Source organism: Zymoseptoria tritici, chromosome 4, assembly GCF_000219625.1.
Source record: "Zymoseptoria tritici IPO323 chromosome 4, whole genome shotgun sequence".
Taxonomy (NCBI): Eukaryota; Fungi; Ascomycota; class Dothideomycetes; order Mycosphaerellales; family Mycosphaerellaceae; genus Zymoseptoria; species Zymoseptoria tritici.
Genome location: NC_018215.1, coordinates 1824168 through 1846464, shown reverse-complemented (window position 1 = coordinate 1846464; position 22297 = coordinate 1824168). Strand labels below are relative to the sequence as shown.

Genomic DNA, 22297 nt, shown 5'->3' with positions numbered 1-22297 from the left:
ATCTCTTCCTCAGACATCAGACTTCATCCCTCCCTCATCCTAACACCTTCTCGAACCAGAATTTCCTCATCATGGCCGAACAAACAGTGCCACTCGGGCGCTACCTGTGGGAGAGAATCAAGCAACTCGGTATCAAGAGCGTCTTCGGCGTGCCCGGCGACTTCAACCTCACCCTCCTCGACCACATCTACGACGTCGAAGGTCTCGAATGGGTCGGCAACACCAACGAACTCAACGCCGCCTACGCCGCCGATGGCTACGCCCGCGTCAAGCAAGGCGCAGGCTGCGTCGTCACCACCCACGGCGTCGGCGAACTGTCTGCGCTCAACGCCATCGCGGGAGCCATGACTGAACAGGTGAAGGTCATCCATGTGGTTGGACAGACGTCTCTCACCATGCAGAAGAATAAGATGATGATTCACCACAGTATTGGTTCTTCACCGGATCATCAGGTGTTCAACAAGGCTTCGATGGGATTTCGAGTTGCGGCTGCGGAGTTGCAGTCGGAGGTTGATGCCACCAAGAAGATTGACGAGACGTTGAGGCAGTGCTTCGTCAAGTCGGGTCCGGTGTATGTGTTTGTTCCGATCGACTTGGTGGATAAGCAGGTTCCTTCCAAAGCACTCGAGACGCCCATCGATCTCGAGCCGGAGTTCGATCCTCAAGTGGTGGAGGAGGCTACAAAGGCCATTCTCGATATGGTGTACGCCAGCAAGCATCCTTCCGTCTTTGTGGACTGTCTCGTGCAACGCCACAATGCGATCAAGGAGGCTACGGAGCTGGTTGATAAACTCGGTGTCTTGGTGTACACGAGTAACATGGGAAAGGGTATCATCGACGAGACGCATCCGAATTACTTGGGAGTGTACAATGGACAGATCTCTGGTCCAGGTGTCGAGTCGGCTTTTGAGGCGAGCGACACTGTGTTGGTGTTGGGGAATCTGCCATCAGGTGAGTGAGAAGATCATGCAGCACACCAGCAGACACGAGTTGCTGCGCATACCACAGTCCGCATACTGACATCAAACAGACACCAACTCCGGAGGCTTCACCCGCAAGATCAAGACTCAAGCCATCTACATCAATGAATTCGACGTCTCGATCCAAGGAGGCAAGACATGGACCGCGCCACTCAAAGCCGTCCTCGCATCCCTCGTCAAGACCGTGCAAACCGACAAAGTCCCCAAAATCACCAAGCCCAAACTCCCCGAAGCACCCCTCGAAGAAGACCACGACTCCAAATCCATCACCCAATCCTGGATCTGGAACTACCTGGCCGACACCTACTTCCGCAAACACGACGTCATCTTCGGCGAAACCGGCACCGCCGCCTTTGGCATCCCCGACACCACCTTTCCCGCCGGCATCAACTGGATCACACAGACCTACTACGGCTCGATCGGGTACTGCACACCCGCCGCTCTGGGCGCCGACGTCGCCCTGTCCGAACTCGCCTCCCAAAGCCGTCCTCGGGGCCGCACACTCCTCGTCACGGGCGATGGAAGCCTCATGCTCACGGTCCAGGAAGTCGGCAACATGGTCAAACTCGGCCTGAAACCCGTCATCCTCCTCATCAACAACTCCGGCTACACCATCGAGCGGGTGATTCACGGCGCGCACCAGTCGTACAACGACATCGTGCCGTTCGACTACAAGCACATGCTTCCCTTCTTCAACATGTCCCCGGAACAAGCGGCGGCCAACTTCCACCGTTGCACCACCAAAGTCGGGCTGGAGGAGATTCTGAAGAAGGACTCCGTGCGCAACCCGCAGGCTGTACAAGTCGTGGAGATCGTCATGGACAAGTTGGACGTGCCGTGGCGACTGAGCATGCAAATCGCCACGAGGGGCGAGGATGCAGTGCAGGAGATGGAGGGGTAAGAAACCGAAGTGTAGAAGGCCCGCATGGTCCGAGATAGTCTCGGGTGTCTGGCGCCCTCTTCCATCCCTAAATGACTATGACATTCGCTGACCTTATCCAGGGCCGGCTTTCGCGTGCGCAACAAGTTGGAGAAGCAGGAGGCGTTTTGGTATTAGCTCTAGCGAAAGATGAAGACTGCTGCTTTGGAACATTCTTGCGGACAATTTTGCGGGACTTTTGGCTGCTCTTGGAGGGGAGATTTCTCGTGGGGATTAGAGGATGCACTGAAGACGTGTTGGGACGATGGCGTACGAAAAGCGGATATGGGGTTGATTTTTTGGTTTGGCTGTTCTGGTCTTGACGCATGAACAGAGCGGAGGAGCATAACATAACGTGAGCATGACAATATGAAGTATGAAATTCCAAGAAGAATACAGCTTTGAACGGGGCGACGTTGTAGCATCCTGGGAGGAAGCATGACAATGAGCAAGTGTCAAAGTCCCCGTAGCATCTGGTTGATCATTAGGTCTGCTAGTACGTCCTGCCTCGCTCTTCTTCCACATCGACGGACTCAGCAAGTCTCCTCCACTACGAAAGAGACATCTACCTACTAGACAGCCGATCCTCCCCCACCACACGCAAGCTCCGCTGATCATTACCTCCTGCACCACCCCCACGCCCTCGCTCGCCGCCGACGATCTTCGTGTTCAAATCCTGTCCCGATACTTCCGGGGCATTCTCCGCTGTCGTCGACGACCACTGCCATCCTCCTCATCCTCCTCTTCGTCCTCGACCTCACTCTCCTCACTCCCTCCATCTCGACTCCTCTCGCTCGAATCGTCCGGCTCGAAATCGTCGTCTTCCACCGCCTCGGAGTCAGCCTCAGCGGCCAGCTCTTCGGAAATGTTATACTCCGAAAGAAGGGCGCCGGCGTCGTACACCACGCGCGGGCGGGGACCAAGTCCAGTCTCCTGCTCTCTGTCGTCGTCCTCCCCATTTCGACCAGCCACCGGCTCTCCACCATCTCCGCGAGACTTCCTCGGAAACGGACCTGATTGACTCTCCCCCAACCGCTGCCTCTTATTCCCATTCCCACCAGGGGGCCTCCCTCGTTTCCCCACCACCACGGCCTTCCTCGCCCTCCTCACTCCATTCTCATCCTCCGTATCATTCTCCACCTCATCAAACTCCCTCACCAAATTCGCATTCCTCACATGCGGCGCCGCCTTCCTCTCCTTGCCGCCCAATTGCTCATCCGGAAACATAGGCCCATAATCGAAAAATAACTCCTCTCCCGCGCGGATATTCCTCGATGCGTACAGCGCGATGCGATACACCGTGTTGACCATGATGATCCTCGGATACAAGTTATTTCCCTTGCCATCCCCAGCGTGGTTGATGAAGCGGATCTTCGTGCCGAAATACGTGCTGTCGATTTCCTGTTTCTGGTTGAGGGAGAAGAGGTAGCTCAATTTCTGATGTTCGTAGACGGATCCTCTGCGGTCGGCTTCTTCCTTGGTGATGATTTCGCCTTTGTATTCTCCGACGTATTCGTGCGCGCGGATGTCTTCGCATGCGTAGAGTCCTAGGCCGTGTACGCCGCTGTCGCCGAGAATGGTGTGTTTGGGGACGCCGCGCTGGATGCTCGCGTTGCGGCAGCGGGCTTGGAGGATGCGGTCGTCGTGGCGGTGGACGGGGTCGAGGATGTCGCAGACGCCGCACTCGCCGCAGAGGTCAGGGTCGCATTCTCGACCGGATTGAAAACATGCGCAGCGGGCGTCTTCGAAGCAGACGTACTTTTGGTTCTTTTTCGAGGTCCCTCCGTTTGCGCGGGCTCGGTCGTTGGAACAGGAGCAGCCTTGGAATTTGCGTGGGCAACTTGGTGCGCAACTGCAGATTTTCTCGCAGGTGATTTTCGCTCGCCAGCAGGAACATTTTGCGCTGACGCAGGATTCGCCAGGGTGGTGGCAGGGGTAAAAAGGTCCGCGGGTCTCGGGAGTGGTGTTGAGGCTGGCGGTCGTGGCTAGCCAGGTGGATGCTGCTCGACGGTCCTTGATGGGCACGTTGGGGTCACCTTCATCGACGCTGGGTGGGAACGTCACGCGCGAACGATGGTTGATCCGTGGCGGGTGGATGATGTCGGTCTGCACAATGGCCTCATCCTCTTCTGGAAGTTCGTCATCGCTGGGTGAATGCTCGACAAGTTCACCGTGGTATGGACAATGGAATCGCATGCATATCCGGCAGGTAAGCTCGTCCATGTCGGGCTTTCTAGGCTCTTCTTCGAGAAGCTTGGTGAAGTAGTCGCTGCGCCGGACGACATGCCACAGGGGAAATCTTGCAATACGATAGAAGTGGTCGCAGAGGAGGGCAGCCTTGCCGACGGTATCTGGATCTGCCGCTGGAAGCTTTGACAACACATACACCCATCTTTCGTCACGACGAGTGAGATCCTCCATGGCAATGGCGTTCCTCTTGCTCAACAAGGCTCGAGCCTCGCGATCTGATCCAACATTGGGAGAAGACTCCAGCAAGAAGTGCAGCACGTCTGACCAGGAGCAGCCAATCTGGTGAAGAGCTTCCTCTGCATATTCCGCGATACTCTCTGCTTGAGCAAGTCGAATCAGCTTTCGTTCTCGATTCACCATATCGACGTGATAGTGTAGTCCGAGTGCATCACCCCTTGCGAAGTCGTCGTCGAAATACGGCCAATGCTGCAAAGTTCGTTCGCTATTGGCAAGAAAGTTGTGCTTGATGCTGACATAGTGCGAGTAGTTTGGCACATCCGCGTCGGTCGGTGTTCGATAGATGGTGCACGGAACCGCGTAAGTAGATCTCGCCAACTTGCCAGATGAAATCTCCACGTGAATGCGCACGGAGCTGTCCGGGACCTTTTTCTTCTCTGGTATGAGCTCGACTGCGAGCGGCTTCATTTTCTTGAACACGGATGTCGGCTTGCTGTGTTGAACCCGGCGAGTGCGAGATCCGGTCGAGAAACAGGCCCGCTTGAGCCATACGCCGTTCCAGTATTCGTGGTCATTGCGAAGGTCTTCAACGGCCTGTTCCACTATCTTTGCAATGTTACCTGAAGTGCCAAGATCGGATGCCATGAACTCGCCCTTAACCACGTCCAGGGAGGGCTGTGAGGTCTTGATTGGGGAGTTCAGCGGTGGCATCCCTGGCTTCTGCGGACTACCCGGCGCTGGTCGGCCATTTCTGGAGCTCAGATACCGCCCAGCGCTGTTTTCACTCTTCAAGATACCATCGGGTCCTTCGACGCTCAAATGGGCGACGATTGAGTTTGCGGTTAATGGTCTTGGCGTGGCACTCGAAGGTCGACTGTGAGGCTGCTCTCGCCGCGGTGTAGGTGCGTGAACACCTTTGTGCGGCGAGCCGACTTCTGATGTTCTCGGCGGCGTGGTCGTTCTGTTGCTTGCGCGGATTGGCTTCGCGGTACTGCTGCTCTCGCTTGAAGCTGCGGTGACTTCGCTCTTCTTCTTTGGCGACAAACGTGTTGCTCTGCCTTCCGAATGGCTATTATTGGCAGATTTCGCAGAGGACTGAGCTGGAGCAGCGAGCAACTTCTCACCACCCAGCCCCTTCGAGGGCTTTTGCTTAATTGGAGATGGCTCCTTGCGTGGCGACTCAACAGGACTCTCCGGAATTGAAATCTCTCCCTTCGATGCCGGGCCAGCGCCTTTCCCTACAAGATTTCTGTCACGCGCAGCAGCCGATCCTTTGAGCGGACTCCGCTTTGCATCCTTTCCAGCTGTTGTGAGTTTGGTGCTGCCTGCTACAGGTCTTGGAGTTCTGTTCTCTTCCTCAGGTGACGATCGCAGATCGATCGTCTCTCTCACCGCTGTACTTCTCGCATTACCCGCACCGGCAATTGTTGACAAGTGGTTACCTGAACGCGCAGCTTCGTCGGGCTGCCTTCGTTGTTCATTTGTGCTCTTCAGCTTCTTGGCCGGTGACGTGCTTTTCGAAATTTCTCCGCCTTCCTCGATGCGACGCTTCTTCTTTGGGCTACCAGTCACGGCGTCCGGAGCGCTCGACTTCTTCGCGGCTGACGCATCTAATGGCCTCTTCTGAGGCAGTCCAGTAGGGATGTTAAAATCCTTCGCAGTCACTTTCGAGATTGTCTTCGCCATATTGCCTCCACTTTCTTTCGAAAGTTTGGAAGGCTGTTGCGATGATCCGATTTTCGTAGGGCCGCCTCCTGCCATTCTCGCGGCAAGCGACTGCGGCCCAGATGCTCCAGGCTTACTGCCATGTTCCGTGCGCGCGGACGAAGACTGCCTCGACCGATCATTGGATCCTTCCTTGTTTGATGCGTGGTTCAGCGACTTCGTCCTCGGCACTTGAGCTTGCGGTGACCGAGATTCCATGTTGCTCGATCGCTTGACGTGAGGCTGGTTGGATGTTTTGCTAGGATTTGTCGGCAGAGGAAGTCCGGCGCTAGAATTCTCGTTTTCATCATCGCCAGTAAGATCGATGACATTGGCCATAGCTGCGGTCGGAACGCGGAATGATCATGTGCAAACTGCCGTGCTACTTTCTGTGCATTTCTTGCATGTGACACTCCTCTGCAAATGTGGTACGATCTTCGCTAGAACCACCTCTTGTTGCACACCGCTGGCTAGGCTTGTCAAATCTCGCTCTTTCCCAACAAAAGTGAGATGTCTGCCTTACTCAAGGACGCGTCGGGCAGCTTCCATGCTTAACGCGAGAACCTTGCCAATCGCTGAAGATTTGTTTGTTTCCTTGGCTGTAGAGTCTCTGAAGGGGTTTCCAATATCGCTCCACGCACAAACTTGTCGTCACATTCGAGAAGAGATGTCTCTTGGAATTGGTCGCAATAAAGGTGAGGTGAGCACAGAGCACAGAGTTGCGCAACCAAGGGAGCAATTTAGGGTGGAACTTAGGTAAGGTAATGCTGTAGGACTGTCTCGCTCGCCGGGCGAAAGTCGTGGGTCGCTTTTTGACATATATCTGAGCAAGAAGCATTCACAAAGTTCTAGCCAAACATTACAGAACTACCAGGTACCAATGGACAAACCCGGATGGACAACCACGCATCTGACATTCTCGCCATGAGAACAAGTATGTACAAAGTCGTCGGGCTCCCATCGCTATGCTGTATCTCTATCGAAGTCGCAAAATTCGTAATGTTCCGTCAATCCATATCCTCCAGACTCCCACTTCCAGCGCCGTGGTCTTCTGGTACCAGAACTCCTACTAGACAGGTGGATAGCATATTCTCCCAATTCACCCATGGATGCACATCCATGAACAGTTTCGTTCCGTCCCTCCCAGCAGCCTTCATCAACTCTGGTTCGCCGCCAGGATGGAATGGCAGGTACGGGGTGATGTTGTAGACTTTCCCCTGCCAGCTACTCCATGCTGGCTTGCCTTTTCGTCCTGTCATCTTCTTCAACTCGCTAGGTGTGACGCGCTGAAATGTGCTGACACCCGCAAGATTGCCACTTTTTACCAGTGCAGCCCAATCCATGGGCGAATGGCCAGGCGACAATAGCACTTTGCCGCGCGAATTTGGAGTCGAGACAGCACCATTCGGCGATAGACTTGAATTGACCCGCTGCTGACTCCCGGCTGGTGGTCCGCGGTTGGGCAGGGGACCATTTGAGGGTATGCGCAACGAGGCGGCTGCAGACTGCTTCTGACTGGGAACGGGTCGCCCTGGTGGTGGCATGAGACTCGAGGCACTAGGTTTGGTCGGTCTCGGCGGAGGAGGCATAGATGAAGAGGCTCGTTGGGCGCTATTCGCGGCAGGGAACATAGGGGTGACTGGCTCTGCAGGCGACTCTGGTACTTCTTCCGCAGTACCATCACTCAAGGTGAACGTGGGGACTGCTTCCTCATTTCGTGTCGGCTCCGCTTTTGGTGTCGAGTCGCCGTCTGCTTCATCTCCTGATGTTGAAGTCCTTCCCTGGTCTGAGGCTTCGGACCCGTGTGACAGGCGGCTTTCATCTTTGGAGTCGAAGTCCTTTCGTTCGGCCGCGCTGAACCATGCTGGCAAGAGGCCTTTCAACATGACCGGATATCGTATTGTCAGGAAGGATATTGATACGATGAGGATGAGGATGCTCAGTGCACCCATTATTTTGTCGGACTGGATCTCAGCGAGGGATCAGCATTCTCGATCTGTGGTAGCAGCTGAGGCGATGGGCGGGATGTTGTATGCTCGTGATGGTCATCGTTTTCGGACACAGTTCATTTTTGTTGCATTGTTTAAAGAATGAGGTCTGTGAAGGAGGCGAAAGTGATAGCTGCTGGAGCGTCCAAATTTAGCAGCCGCTAGTGCGTCACTAGTGCTCGCGGTGCTTCGACTTCCATTGACATTTTGGACAACCACATCGCGACACCCGAGCACTCACATTCACCATGATTCCCCGGGCCGTATTTTCCCGCGTACTTCGCCAGAGTACTATACCGAGACGCACAATCCGCACGCTCACACGACCGCGTCGAGTCGCAGCGTCTTCGACACGATTCGCATCACATGTACCCTTTCAGACAGCAAGATGGCTATCCTCGAAATCAATAGCGGACGAGAAGATCGAGGAGATCACTGAATTATATGCTACTGCTCAGGACGAGTTCGAGATTGCAATGTATGCGATGGGATGGCAAATGTGATGCGCAGTGTCCTTTGCTGATCATGTACATCTGCAGGGAGGAGACCGAGAAAGTGTCTGTTTACGCAGAGGAGGATAGAAAGGCAGCAAGAGAAGAATTGACGAAACTACAAGAGGCGTACAAGGCTTGCGTGGACGGAACAGACGAACAATTGGCGGAAGAGGTAAAGAGGCGGGTCGGGCAGAGGATACGTGAACTCGAGCAGGGCGTGAATGCTATGGAGGAACTGGCTATGAATCAAGACTAGTCAGGTGATGTCACAAAGAATATTCAGCACTTGGAAGACTCCCTACGAAACCACAGGTCTGGCTGTGAGGATGCCGAGAAGAGCCCATGCGACCACGAGCTCTTTCATGGACTGGCTAGTCGTTCACACCTCTCCCTGTGCGCTCCTACGCTAGAGGAGATGGTCAGGAACGGCTTTCCTGAAGTTGCGAAGATTGGCAAAGGCGTTTTCCACGAGTCAAGTGCATTCCGTTGTACTTCACTGCTCGCTAATCGCGCTTCGCAGATGACGGCCACAACTGCAAACTATCCTAACGAAGGATCACGCTCCCACAGACACCTTGTCCACGGTCTTACAGACTTGGACTCTCGCCTTCTTCAAATTTGACTCCATCCTTCTCGTCAATGTGCTCGTGCTTCGGCTCACTGACACTATTGCCCCGAATCATTGCCTCGAGTCCAATCTCGCGGTTGATCTCGTGCATGCGCTCGGTGTCAGCTCTTGCGACGCCATGCGATCCGAAGAGAACGTCCCTGCTTGAGAGTCAGCTGCAGGAAACGAGGCACTTTTGAATCGAATAGGTCCTTACATTTCTTCCAAGGACAAATTTTTGGTCTCCGGGAAGAACCACCAGATGAATCCGGCTCCGCCAAAGGTCATGATTCCGAAGAAGAGATAGGTTCCATAGGTGATATTGGTTAGCATGTCGGGAGTCACCTCTGTGATCATGTCAGTCTCGCAACAACACAACAATCGAGTGCAACTCGAAACCTACGGCCAACAATGAAGTTATTCTATGCACAGGTCAGCTTCCGTCGACTCCAAAGGTTCAGAGCGGTTGACTCACCATCCAGTTTGACGAAGCTCCAAGAGCGATACCATATGGCCGCTGGGAAATTGGCCAGATCTCTGCGATGACAATCCAAGCGCAAGGACCCCAGCTGTATCCGAAGAATACCACAAACAGCCATACCATGGTCACCGCAGCCCACCCAGCACCCGAGTGCGTCTCCCATTGGTTCTGGTTCTTGGCCACGATGACTGCGATGATGATGTGGCATGTGGCCATACCTGGAAAGCAAGGCGTATAAGGTCAGCGAATACCGAAGGCAATCTGTAATAAACAAAGGCTCAGCCTACCGATGGCTCCACTTATCAGAATCGGCTTCCGTCCAACCTTGTCGACGTAGAGGACGCTGTGGCCAGTATCGTCAGCAGGGATCCCGTCATGCGCGGTCGTGAAAGCTGAAGTTGTACTTACGCTGGAATCGTGGCGAGCCACATCGCAATACCGACCACACCTGTTGCCAACAGCGAAGTGGTGTTGCCCGACAGCCCAAGACCTTTGAAGATTTGAGGAGCGTAGTCTGTTGAAAAGGCTATGAGCGTGATGCTCTGTATTGTGATGTCTGAAAAACTTACACAGAATCGCGTTGATGCCAGACCATTGCTGGAACAGCATGGTGAATACAGCGAGACAGACACGACGGAACATAGGCTTTGTCTGGAAAAGCGAGCCGATAGCGACGAACTGCAGTTTGATGGTGGACATTGCCGATCCGTCGGACAAGTGCGGAAAGCGCTCAGCGGTGGTCCGTTTCTCGAACAAGGACTGGGCTTTGATTTCCAGAAATTCGAGCTCGATGAGTTCGTGGTCTTCTGGCAGGTCTCGAAGGCTGGCGAGTGTCTTGCGGGCTTCGGCTTCCCTTCCGTGATGGCACAGCCATCGTGGGCTGAAGGGCATGAAGATCTGTGCTGGTCAGCTAAGATATCGCAGCGTTCTGGCCTCCAAGACTCACCATTCCGACTCCGAGAAGCACCGCTGGAACGAGCTGGAGCGACAGTGGTACAAGCCAAGCAGCGTCATGCTGACCTTCGCCGGTACCACCAATGTAGTTGGTGCCGTAGTCTGGCCGGACACAATCAGCGATCTTGGGCGTTTGAAGGCATAATGGATTGTTGACTTACCAATCCAGAAGGAGATCATGATTCCGGTAGTGATGGCCAGCTGCTGCAATCCGATCAAAGCTCCTCTCACTTCCGGAGGCGCCACTTCCGCGTTATACATTGGCACGATCATCGACAAAGCGCCAACGCCCATACCCGTGATGAATCGTCCACCAAGAATGCTGCTCGCACCACTTCCAGTGACAGATGTGACCTGGACGATGACGCCAACGATGAAGATGCCGGTGCTGATGAGAATCGCATACTTGCGGCTCAGTATCTCTGCGACGAACCCGGAATACAGACAGCCGACCCAAGCTCCTAGTTCCAAGATTGCCGTGAGCCATCCTTTCTTTGTCGAGTCGGTGACCCAGACACCCATGTCTATGGATCCGTTAGTTGAGCTTCCTCCAACGATAGAATGATCGACTCACGGTTGTCGAACGATTTCATGGCCAACACGCCGGAGAAGACGCCCTGGTTGTAGCCGTACAACAGTCCACCCAAGCATGCAAAGCAGGCGATGCCGAAGACTTTGGCATTCTTCACGAGTGCTGCAGGACCCGAGGTTCCCTGAAGTGCGAGACGGCGCTGCAGAGCGACTTGCTCAAAAGAGCTTCCACCTCCTGCTGGAGCCATATTGCGAGATTGATGATCGGTGTCGAAATAGTCTGTCGCGTGGAGACGGAGGTAGGGATGCTGGAGGAAGGAAACGAGCTGCGACGACGCCCAGCATATGTATGCACTCGCATGCGTGTGGCATTTACCCCCGTCCACACCTCGCTAACTAACGCCCGCTGCTGCCATGTGTCCAACGGTTCCATCCTTCCTTGCTGACATGGCTTGCCTCGTAGGAGTCACAGAAAGGCGGCTAAAGTCGTGTGAGGACACGTGATGCTCGCTTAAAGCACATGGCTCTCCATATGGCGGGTACCAAGCTCTGAGCTCCCCAGTCTGTGGCGGGATTTCGAATGCTTGACCATGATCCTTCACGGAGGCGGTTGTGGGGTTAGGGATGGGATCCACTAATCCATGGAATCCATATCCGCAGATGGACTGCAGTTTCCATGCGGACGAAGACTCGAGCCATAATGGACCAGATTAGACTAACTGTATATAGTAGCGGCTAAGTCGTATCTGACAGTCTGAGCACGAGCGGCTTTACCTAAGCATTTGCAACAATAGCGACAACACCTGCACCCGACGCCGTACGGTTACCGCGATTCGACGATTCGATACGTATAGCAAGCCTCTCGATCTTTGCTGTTAATCGGCCAGCTTGGAAGTGCGCAGCGTCTTTAGCCCCGGACAGGGATCTTTAGTCCACTATCCCGTCCGTTTGGTCCATATTGTGGCCCACACGGCTATATCCCAATCCGCTGTGGCCTCCCATCTCTATGTGGGGTACGCGTTCTGCCTGAATCTCGGCAAGGATGGCCGAGCAGTACAAGTCTACCATGCTGGTTGTTTGGAATTTCAGATGGCGGAGTGTGCATCTCGTTTGCCTTGATCAGCTGCAACGACTGCCGTTGCTACGCTCGTCGCACAAGCCTAACGCTTCCATGCCGCTCGGAACAGTGTGCCGCTCGGAGACACACGAAGACTCTTCTTGGGTGCTAGGAGCATGGTAGGACGACCTTTTTGATTGATTTGATGTGCTCTCACTCAGGTCATTCTTACCAGACTCCAAGTCTTGCCCTATCGGCGTGCTTGGTCTTGAAGTGGAGCCAAGATATGACTTCAGCGTCCAATACCTTTAACACTGGCGTTGTCAGCTTGAAGTCGTCCAACGTGCAGGGATCTTCATTTTGCCTAAATGCAATGCCTGCTAGACTTCCCGCCCCGGATCACCCTAAACTCCACCCCTCATCACAGCATTATGGAGAACCCGGAAGTGTACCAGGGCAGATCGCCCCCAGATGGCAGGCTGTAACGGCGTTCGGCACGACGGACAGCATCCTTCTCGATCTGATCCCAGCGGTAGCAGACTACGTGGAAAGAGGCGTTCAACAGGACGCATGCTACAACCAAGAACAAGTATTGCTAAGATCGCGCTAGCAATCGGTAGAGCCGATGCTTGGTAGAACTGCTCTCTACTGTCGAGACCGTACACAATCTGTTCATGCGTACACCCAGCTGCAGGTACCCTGTCGATACAGGCGTTCAGCAGGTCCAACAATGCCCGTTGACGGTCTCCATCTCGGCGAGGGAATCGAGGCGAACACGACTCGATCTGTGCCAGTGTTGCGCCTCCGAAGCCCGCCGGTGTAACCATGCATTGAGTTTGCGGCAGCATCGGATGAATTGGAGAAAAGTGGACCTTGCTCCACGCAATAGATATGGAGCTCCTCACTTTGCCGGCTTCATGCCTTGACCGCATCTCAAGCACTGATTCTTTCGTAGTCGTGCATTGCTTGGCTGGTCGGCATTTGCGCGGGTCTGCTCACGAAGTGACGTCGTACACGATGGAGTTGAGAAAAGGTTTAAGAAGGCAGTCGCCTTCGGACCTTCGAGACTTTCTTTGATCGAAGCTCATTTCCTCACTTCGACACGATGACTGCGCTTCTGCTTACATCGCTCTTGGCATTGACCTTGAAAGCAACTGCCCAACTGGAAGGCAGAGGCTTTCCTGACTGCCAAAATGGACCTCTCAAGAACAACACCGTCTGCGATTTTACGGCTGATCCTCTGACAAGAGCAACGGCATTGATCGCAGCCTTTACCATCGAGGAGAAAATCAACAACACTGGCAGCACTGCCCCGGGTGTTCCTCGACTAGGACTACCAGTAAGCACTGGACATGAAAGCGCAGTACTACAGTGTGCTGACTGCGGCTATCTAGGCGTACACATGGTGGCAGGAAGCGCTTCATGGCGTTGCTCAGAGCCCTGGTGTGAACTTCTCCGATTCCGGAGACTTTCGCTACGCAACTTCGTTCCCACAGCCGATCCTGATGGGTGCTGCATTCGACGATGACTTGATAAAGGACGTTGCAACCGTCATCAGCACTGAAGCAAGAGCCTTCAACAACGATGCTCGTTCCGGATTGGACTATTGGACTCCCAACATTAATCCCTTCAAGGACAGTCGTTGGGGCCGTGGCCAGGAGACGCCCGGAGAAGATCCCTACCATCTGTCAAGCTATGTCAAATCTTTGATCGCAGGCCTACAGGGAGATGGAAAGTACAAGAAAGTCGTTGCCACTTGCAAACATTTCGTGGCGTACGATTTGGAGACGTGGAATGGTAAGTCGTCATGGGAGAGGCCTGCAGCGTGAATTGAGACTATCCTTACGCCTCTCGCCTTGCCAAGTCCCGTCCTGCATCAATGACTTGTCGTCTGAGCATGGCTGATGCATTCATCAGGCAACTTCCGTTACCAGTTCGATCCACACGTTGGTTCTCAGGTAAGCATTTCCGGTCAAGTCGCGGACCATCGGACACTGACGCATTCCTGTAGGAGCTCGTTGAGTACTACATGCCTCCGTTCCAGGCCTGTGCCCGCGATGCCAATGTTGGAGCCTTCATGTGCTCATACAATAGCTTGAACGGAATTCCGACTTGTGCGGACCCGTATCTCCTCCAGACAATCCTCCGCGAACATTGGAACTGGACTTCGGAGGAGCAGTGGGTGACTTCTGACTGTGACTCTATCCAGAATGTAAGTTTGAAGCCGAGAATTTTATCGCCACATCCTAGCTGATAGTCCAACCACAGGTCTACCTTCCGCACGAATATACCTCGACACGCGAGGAGGCCGTTGCTGTATCTCTCAAAGCAGGAACCGATGTCAACTGCGGTACGTCTCGTCTTGCAATGCTATCAGGATCTTACTGATGTCATTCAGGTACCTATTACCAAGAGTTTTTGCCAGGAGCTCTCTCTCTGGGCCTAGTGACTGAGAAGGACATCGACATGGCACTTATTCGGCAGTACTCTTCTCTCGTTCGTCTCGGGTACTTCGATGGTACGGCTGTTGAGTACCGGAGCCTAAGCTGGAAGGATGTCTCCACTCCCTATGCCCAGCAGTTGGCCCTCAAGGCCGCTGTCGAGGGCATCACACTCCTCAAGAACGACGGAATCCTGCCGCTCGCCATCACCAAGGATACCAAAATCGCTGTCATTGGCGACTGGGCCAATGCTACAGAGCAGATGCTCGGAAACTATGATGGTATTCCTCCTTACCTTCACTCCCCTCTCTGGGCCGCCCAACAGACGGGAGCAAACGTGACGTACTCGGGCAACCCAGGAGGGCAAGGAGACCCAACGACGAACAACTGGCTCCATATCTGGACTGCCGTGGACGAAGCCGACGTCATCCTCTTCGCTGGCGGAATTGACAATGGTGTCGAGGCTGAAGGCATGGACAGAGTCAGTATCGCCTGGACTGGCGCTCAATTGGACGTCATTGGCCAACTCGCCTCTCGTGGCAAGCCCGTCATCGTCGCTCAAATGGGCACCAACGGTGTCGACAGTACTCCTCTCCTCAACAATCAAAACATCTCGGCTCTTCTATGGGGCGGCTACCCCGGTCAAGACGGTGGTGTCGCGCTCCTCGACATCATTCAAGGTAAATCCGCTCCCGCCGGCCGTCTGCCAACCACCCAATACCCAGCATCGTACATCTCGAAGGTTCCAATGACAGACATGCACCTCCGCCCCAACAGCACCACCGGCTTCCCAGGTAGGACGTACATGTGGTACAACGAGAAGCCCGTCTTCGAGTTCGGCTACGGTCTGCACTACACCAACTTCTCCGCCACGATCTCGCCCACCGACACCACCTCCTTCAGCATCGCGGACCTCACCAAAGACTGCACCGAGCACTACATGGACCGCTGCCCATTCGCAGACATGAAGATCGCCGTCACCAACACTGGAAATGTCACCAGCGACTATGTCACCCTCGGATTCTTGGCCGGCGAACATGGTCCCGCTCCGTGCCCGAACAAGCGCTTGGTCAACTATCAGCGACTACACAACATCACTGCCGGAGCAAGCCAGACGACTTCGTTGAATTTGACGCTGGCCAGCTTGGCGAGAGTCGATGACATGGGCAACACGGTGCTCTACCCTGGCAGCTACGCTTTGTTGATCGACACGCAGCCTTTGGCTATGTTCAACTTCACTTTGACGGGTGACGAGGTGGTGCTTGATCACTGGCCTCAGCCGCCTGCGCCGCGGACTCAGGACTCGGACTACTATGTTGGCGGGTACGGTAGTGAATATGAGATGCCTTTGTGAGTGGAGGCAACTCCTGTCGTGACGGATGTCCGTCTGTCATGAGTTTGAGGGCCAAATAAAAAGCGTGCTCGCAGATTGAGTCGTAATGAATGCAACGATCTTGAATTCACCATTCCTTGGCAGGTCTCAGCTACCTGTTATAATCGCCGCCAATATTCTAGCCACTCGTTCCTCGTTAAGTGCATCAAATGAGCAGTTCATTAAGGTCATCACTACTGCTGTTTGGACTGCTCCAGCCTGAAAGCACTACTCTGCCCCGTTCCTCGACAGCGTCGCAGCACCACTGACAAGTAGAATCCCAGCTGCCAGAAGTCCATTGAAAATAGCCATGAGGAAAAATGGAGCGCCCACCGTCCATGTATCGAATAGCTTGCCACCCAGCTTCGAGAGGAGCAAGATGCCTGCTCCACCAGCAAGACTGTACATTCCTGCTATGCTGCCTTTCAGCCGCGAACGATCGATTCTCCCACTTGCGCCGGCGGAATTCGTTCCAGGGAGTAGAGCAGCCGTCTCGTCGCCTTCGATAGGTCCGACTTCGCTCTGCCGTACTGTTCCTTTACCACCGGGATGCTTCCCATCCCTGTTGACCGCCCGACTCAACAGACCAAGCGAGCAGACGATTGCTCCGATCTGGCTCAGCCCGATGCAAATCACAGACAAGAAAGCGTATGATCCTTGATCTCCGTGGAAAGCGTCCGGGTTCTTCAGCAGTCCGAAGCTCACATATCCCACGATACCGACGAGCGCAGCAACGAGCAACGGCCACTCCGACTTGCCTCGTACAGCGCGACCTCCCAACCAGCCGAAGATGGGTGCGCAGAGAAGAGCTGCCAATTCACCAATGCCGGTCAGAGCAGCGGCGACTTTATAGGCGCGCTCGCAATTACGCTTAATGTCGTCGAGATTGTCCGGGTTGTTGGTGCAGAGACCCGTGCGTTTGAAGTATGCATTGACGAACAGGGGAATGAATAGGCTGATGGCGACAGAGGATGCGCGGGCGACGAAGCCGCCGAGGTAGCCGAGTCCGATGGAGGAGTCGGTGAAGCCGAGGAGAAGAGCTTCTTTGGCGAGAGTGAGGTAGGAGGGGGCGGGAGAGAGGGTGATGTGCGTGTGGCCTTCCTGGTCTACGCTAGTCGTTTCGTCGTATGGAGGTCGTAGCAGTGCGGAAAGACTTTTATGCTCTTCGCCGGGCAAGTTGCGCAGTCCGAAGAAGACGAAAATGGCAACGCAAATCGCAACTGCTCCGACGATGTAGAAGCTAATCTGTACGCTTTGTGCTGGCCCATAGCCGCCGCTTTGGAAGTGTGCAGGCAGTGGTAGAAAGAGGCCCAATGCGAGTAAAGCGCCAGCCCCTGTGAACATTCCTACCAGTCCAGCAAGCTGAGACGTGCCTGCCTCAGCCGCCAATGCGTCTGCATCGTCCGGCGCGTTGCGCGGAGACCCTCGGCTCCGCGAGCTTGAAGCGTATCGTGTCGGCGTGATTGTGAGCTCGCTGTTCACGCTTGGCGATGGAGCATGAGCTCCGCGACTATCGGGACGCGCCTCTTCACGTAGCCTCGCAACTTCTCCATTTGTGACCGTATGCTCCTCATCTTTTTTGTCTTTCCCACTCCTCTCAGCCATCATAGACGGCAGAACCGCCGTGACCATTGTGCTGCACGCCGCCGCTCCCACGCTGAATCCAAGTCTGCCTACCAGCAGCTCTGGATAGACGTTTGTGCTCTGTACCAACGACACCAGACTGATTGCCACAATGAAGTATCCTGCCACCGCCACGTATCGTACGCCAATCCTGTCGCTCAAAAGACCCCATAGTGGACATGCGATTAGTGCGAGTAACTCGTCGAAGAAACTGAGTGTGCCTGCCGCATCTCCAAGTCCTTCCTTCCGTCCGATGACGTCTGTGACCACAAATGAAATGCTGCTGTTGAGGAAGACCAGGAATGCGATGGAGAAGAGGGCGACTCCGAGGAGATAGGTCGTGGCTTGTAACGTATTGGCCGTGAGTTTGGGAAAGATGCGTGCCATGTCGTTTGTCGGTAGCGGTAGCTGGAGCCTGGCCGCGTGGTTCGATAATGGTAGTCTGTATCTCGTTGCTCCGTGGATGTTCAAGGGCCACACGCCCTCAAGGAGTCATCTTGCTGGATTGGACGCACGGAAGAGATGTCGCGGTCAAAGTACCTTAGCATGTTTGCGTCCACGACGAAGGTGGTAGTGACGTGTTGCGAGTCGGCAGCCCAAAGCTCGAAGCTCTCCACGTCACCGAGTTTTCAGCAATGAGTAAATTGTCATCTCAGCAGCAGTATGCAGTCCTATGCTCCGTCAAACAATCGATGTAGATATCTCACGCAGCAGGAAACTCGCTTTGAAGTGCAGCAATATAAGCGAGTCGCAAGCCGATCTGGGCAAAGAACACATCCGGAGCTATGGACACTCAAAGCTACATTACGGCGATGGTTCCTATCGAGGAACCTTGCACATGTCACCTGCCTGCGCACCTTCTTCGAATCGCCATCACCATCACCATCTCCATCTTCATCCTCGACCAATCATCCAGGCCACTGTATGGTCAGGCCACTGTATGATCAGGCCACTGCTCATTTCTCAACTCACCTATGATTATTCACAGATGCTATCACAGCAACAAGCCTGCTGTTCAGTTCTCTTCCGCAGGGACACGACGATTTCAATGCTCCCCGGCACCTCTCAATCAATGTACACGGCATTCGGCACGCTCCAATCGTACGGTCTAGCTCCAATGCGGCATCATGCTATTCGCAAAGTGCCTAGAACGATCGATACGGCCGTGGCTTGGTACGCTGCTGCTATATAGCAAAGTGGATGGCGAAAGTTGTCGAGCATCAGCTGAGGCAAGCATCTAGAGCTGTTAGGTGGTGAAGGCGTCAGGTCCCATGATTGAGCAAGGCTGCTCACGAGGAGAATCTAAGCCGTGGGCGAAGTTCGAGCCTGATCAATGAGACGCTTCACGGGATATTACTTGGGTCTAGGCGTAGACTGCGAACATGCATGCCAACAAGTCGCAGTACAGCCGCGAGGCTTGAAGGCTTGTGGAGATGCGTCGGCGATGCCGTGACTGCGATCAAATAAACGCGCATGATGAGAGCCTGCCGGAAGAAGCCATGAGCTGAAAAAGCAGTCAGCTGATAATGTGGACGGTTGGTGAGAGGGCTTGCCGTTTCGCCCCGCGGAGTCGCCGACACAGAATGAGTCGAACTTGAACTGCTCTGCTCGCGTCGATGCTTCTAGATCCTCGTCCCAGCGACTGAGGTAGGTTCGGTCTGGAGCTGTGTGTCGTGCGTCGGAGCGTTGTTTTGTCAAAGTTGTGAAGCCACAGAACGAGGCCTGGGACGCAGGAGATTTGCTTCGCTGGCCCGGAGCATTGCGATCGTGAGGCCAAAGGCGACTTGGAAACGCGATCGCAAGGTATGGTCTGCACAACAGCGTTCGGCCTTGTCGACGCTCAGTCGAGTGAGCCGAGGGGAGCCGGGTCTAGAACGCACTGCCACGCTCTCGAGGATAGTTCGTGAGAGCTGCGAAGCCACGCAACGCACCCTTTATATGCAGGGGAATGTGCACCGTGGTCCGGACCATTGCGACCACAAAGCCCTACCGGGCGGCGGTCCGACCTGAAACGTAATTGGAACGTGTGATTTGCATGAGCGCTTGCAAAAGTCCAGGGACCGTGTATATGAGTGCAGGAATCGGCGAAGGTACAACGTTCTAGACCAGGCTGTGATAGCAGTGGCACAAGGCAAATGTGACAGCGCATGTGAGCTGAGCGAAATACACCGGGCATGGCGCTGTGGCGCGGTTGTGCTTTGCTCCTTGAAACAGTCAGCCGATGGTGGAGATGGTGGCTTCATCCTGGCTAACGCCCTTCAATTGCTGTATGTTGCGCGCTTGCGGTTGGGAGCGGTCGCAGTGTTCTGGCGTACAGGTGAACGCCCCTTGGAGTGATGCCTTGGGAAAGTGGTTCGATCTCAGCGCTTGTGTCGATGTCCACTGCACATGATCTGGTTGATGTGCCTGGCGCGAAGCGATCGAGGCGAGCAGCTGCGACGGTCAAGCCACGAAGGAATAGCTGTTTGCTTTGCCAAACACAACATCGCGCGATGTTTACGGCAACGCTGCGGGAAAGGTCCAAGTTTGCGGCAGTTGAAACCACATATTTCGCCATGAAACGGTTGTCCGAGGTTCGAGCCGGCGATGATAAGACCGGTCTAGGCTCTGACCAAGAACATCCGACAAGACGGTCCGCCCCGGACAATCTCCCGATCGTGAAGATTCCAAAGGCCGGAGCGAGACCGAATCTTCTCAAACGCGCCATTCCAGGAGTCAAGGTTTGGGATATTCTTTCGGAGCTCGTCGACGCCGTAAGAATCGCCGGGCAATGGTCCGGTCGAGCGTGCATGTCACATGTGACATGTGGATGCAGCTCTGTTGAATACTGTGGCTGCAGCAGCGGATCAAGGGCCGCTCGGCGTCCACGACACAAACTGTGCGATACTCCTCGTGCTTGATTACGCGCATGCCAGAGCGACAGTCGGACGGCGCTGCGAAGTGTGCCTGCGATCAGAGCCTGGTCTGGTCTCGGTGGGCTGCTGGTATTCGTCTGCCTGGGAATCTGCAGCGCGGCCCAATCCTGCTGGCGTGAGCTGAGCTGAGCTGTCACAAGGCTGTTTTATTCACCGCGGCCGCCATGGCGGGAGCCTTGCAAAACTGCCTCCGCCTTGCAGCAGGGTCGATTCGATCTAAGCGACAGGGTGGTGGTGGAGCTGGGTTGAAATCCATTTGTGAGCGGCAAACGCCCTCAGGGTCAATGGTGTGGTGAAAACAAGGACACCGAGTTCGATCGATGGCATACGAGCAGGTCGCATCCCGGCTGTGAGGAACATCCGCCTTGGCTTGGCTTGTCTGTGATGATGAAGCCGATGGACCAATGAGCCTGGGGGCCACGGAAACCCGGCGTTGGTGACCCGCCCCATCCGCCCACACCAACGGGAGATTCGCCCAAACTTCGCCGGGCTTCAAGGCCTCGATCGCTTTGCGACATCTCGATGGTGGCTGAGGGTTTTTACCGGCGTCTTTGCAGAACGTTCCTGTAGGAGCCACCTCCTGCTTGATTTGAGCTCGGCGATTGGCCATGCACCGTCGGAGTCGTATCGGATCGAAGATGGCCCTACCAAAATCTCGATGCCATGCCACAGTACCTCCTTCTTATACTTCGCTGCTCCCGGTCTGTGGCCGCGCGATGCACACCGACACGCATTCCAAGGATCTATGAATCTCGCAGAACATGTTAGCGACTCCATGCAGTGACGTGGATTGCCTACCTGACTACTTCTCCATTACACCACGGGCCAACAACACTGCCGACGTTCTCTCCGTCGATATCAACACCGAACATCTACCTGCCGACTCTCCTTACTATTCACCGGCCCCATCAGTACAAGTACATTCTCTTCTGGCGCCGCGACCTTCGATCACTCCGACTTCTACCATGGCTTCTACTGGCAGCTTCATGCAAATGCAGACCTCTGCGTCGCACACACCATCGCGACCTCAACACATTCAGAACGTACTTCACGTCACCAGCGACGACTCCACATCATCAGACAGCTCCTCTTCGTCCTCAGCGAACTCCGCGCTGTACTCTTCTCCTGAGTTTGCTCGCTGCTCACGATGCCACCGAGCATCGAGCATTGACTGGAAGACCGGTCAAGACAAGAACATGATGCGTTACGGCCTCAACCTGTGGTACTGCAATCGATGCGCTAGCATCGTCGGCATGATTCCCAAGGGATGAAAGAACATGCTCGCGATGCTCATCAACCGAACCATTGCTATTCAGCCAACTACCAAAACCATCTATCTGGACAAACCAATCCACCTGGACAGCTATCCACAAGGAACGACCATCCGATCTGCACTTCTGCCAACAGGGTGGTGCGAATCACGCTCCACTACCTTGACGTAGCGCCTGCATCCAACTTGGTTACCATATGCATCTAGGCATTGCTGGACTCTGCCGAACTTCCTCCGCATGGATTCAGCACCACTGCCGTTGAGGGGCAAGGGTGGGAGGAGATCTCGAAGCGAAGGTGTTTGACACATCTTTTGCACATTTCGTCGAAGCAGCGAGTGCTGCCGACAATTTCCTGTACGATTACGACTTGACGGACGACGGTTCACGATACAAAGATACCCTCTCGAGCGATTTGAGCGACTTGCATCTTGTTACGAGAATGAGCTGTTTTTAATTGGGAAATGCTGGCATCGAGAAGACAACGACGTTCGATTAGTATTTAACGATTCACGTTTCTCATCACAAAATTGTCG

General features: G+C 54.6%; 8 protein-coding genes across 8 annotated transcripts; 4 read left to right on the top strand and 4 right to left on the bottom strand.

Moving 5' to 3' along the window:
* Nucleotides 1-71: 71 nt before the first annotated feature.
* Nucleotides 72-1881, top strand: PDC1 (pyruvate decarboxylase isoenzyme; the record flags this gene model as incomplete). Its single annotated transcript, XM_003853314.1, has 2 exons — nt 72-951; nt 1031-1881. 2 exons carry the CDS (start codon nt 72-74, stop codon nt 1879-1881), a joined length of 1731 nt encoding a protein of 576 aa, XP_003853362.1.
* Nucleotides 1882-3108: 1227 nt separating this feature from the next.
* SDG2401 (ESC/E(Z) complex protein) lies at nt 3109-4095 on the bottom strand (the record flags this gene model as incomplete). Its single annotated transcript, XM_003853005.1, has 1 exon — nt 3109-4095. A coding segment is annotated over one exon (987 nt), but the record flags the coding sequence as incomplete, so codon positions are not given.
* Nucleotides 4096-7037: 2942 nt separating this feature from the next.
* On the bottom strand, nt 7038-8075 carry CYTb5 (cytochome b5; the record flags this gene model as incomplete). The annotated part of the gene is made up of 1 exon (XM_003853004.1): nt 7038-8075. One exon carries the CDS (start codon nt 7980-7982, stop codon nt 7038-7040), a length of 945 nt encoding a protein of 314 aa, XP_003853052.1.
* Nucleotides 8076-8283: 208 nt separating this feature from the next.
* MYCGRDRAFT_80499 (uncharacterized protein) lies at nt 8284-8962 on the top strand (the record flags this gene model as incomplete). Its single annotated transcript, XM_003853315.1, has 1 exon — nt 8284-8962. The coding sequence occupies one exon, from the start codon at nt 8544-8546 to the stop codon at nt 8766-8768; it is 225 nt and encodes a 74-aa protein (XP_003853363.1).
* A 15-nt stretch (nt 8963-8977) lies between these two features.
* Nucleotides 8978-11363, bottom strand: MYCGRDRAFT_58174 (uncharacterized protein; the record flags this gene model as incomplete). The annotated part of the gene is made up of 10 exons (XM_003853003.1): nt 8978-9280; nt 9337-9466; nt 9523-9541; nt 9595-9818; nt 9888-9943; nt 10009-10114; nt 10170-10497; nt 10547-10656; nt 10716-11078; nt 11129-11363. 10 exons carry the CDS (start codon nt 11331-11333, stop codon nt 9100-9102), a joined length of 1722 nt encoding a protein of 573 aa, XP_003853051.1.
* A 1881-nt stretch (nt 11364-13244) lies between these two features.
* MgXBX3 (putative xylan 1,4-beta-Xylosidase) lies at nt 13245-15937 on the top strand (the record flags this gene model as incomplete). The annotated part of the gene is made up of 6 exons (XM_003853316.1): nt 13245-13481; nt 13537-13939; nt 14060-14100; nt 14154-14354; nt 14411-14492; nt 14541-15937. The coding sequence occupies 6 exons, from the start codon at nt 13248-13250 to the stop codon at nt 15935-15937; spliced, it is 2358 nt and encodes a 785-aa protein (XP_003853364.1).
* An 87-nt stretch (nt 15938-16024) lies between these two features.
* Nucleotides 16025-18285, bottom strand: MYCGRDRAFT_58167 (uncharacterized protein; the record flags this gene model as incomplete). The annotated part of the gene is made up of 2 exons (XM_003853002.1): nt 16025-17332; nt 17501-18285. 2 exons carry the CDS (start codon nt 17963-17965, stop codon nt 16184-16186), a joined length of 1614 nt encoding a protein of 537 aa, XP_003853050.1.
* Nucleotides 18286-20133: 1848 nt separating this feature from the next.
* MYCGRDRAFT_92656 (uncharacterized protein) lies at nt 20134-21764 on the top strand (the record flags this gene model as incomplete). The annotated part of the gene is made up of 3 exons (XM_003853317.1): nt 20134-20331; nt 20418-20608; nt 21275-21764. The coding sequence occupies 3 exons, from the start codon at nt 20134-20136 to the stop codon at nt 21762-21764; spliced, it is 879 nt and encodes a 292-aa protein (XP_003853365.1).
* Nucleotides 21765-22297: the final 533 nt, after the last annotated feature.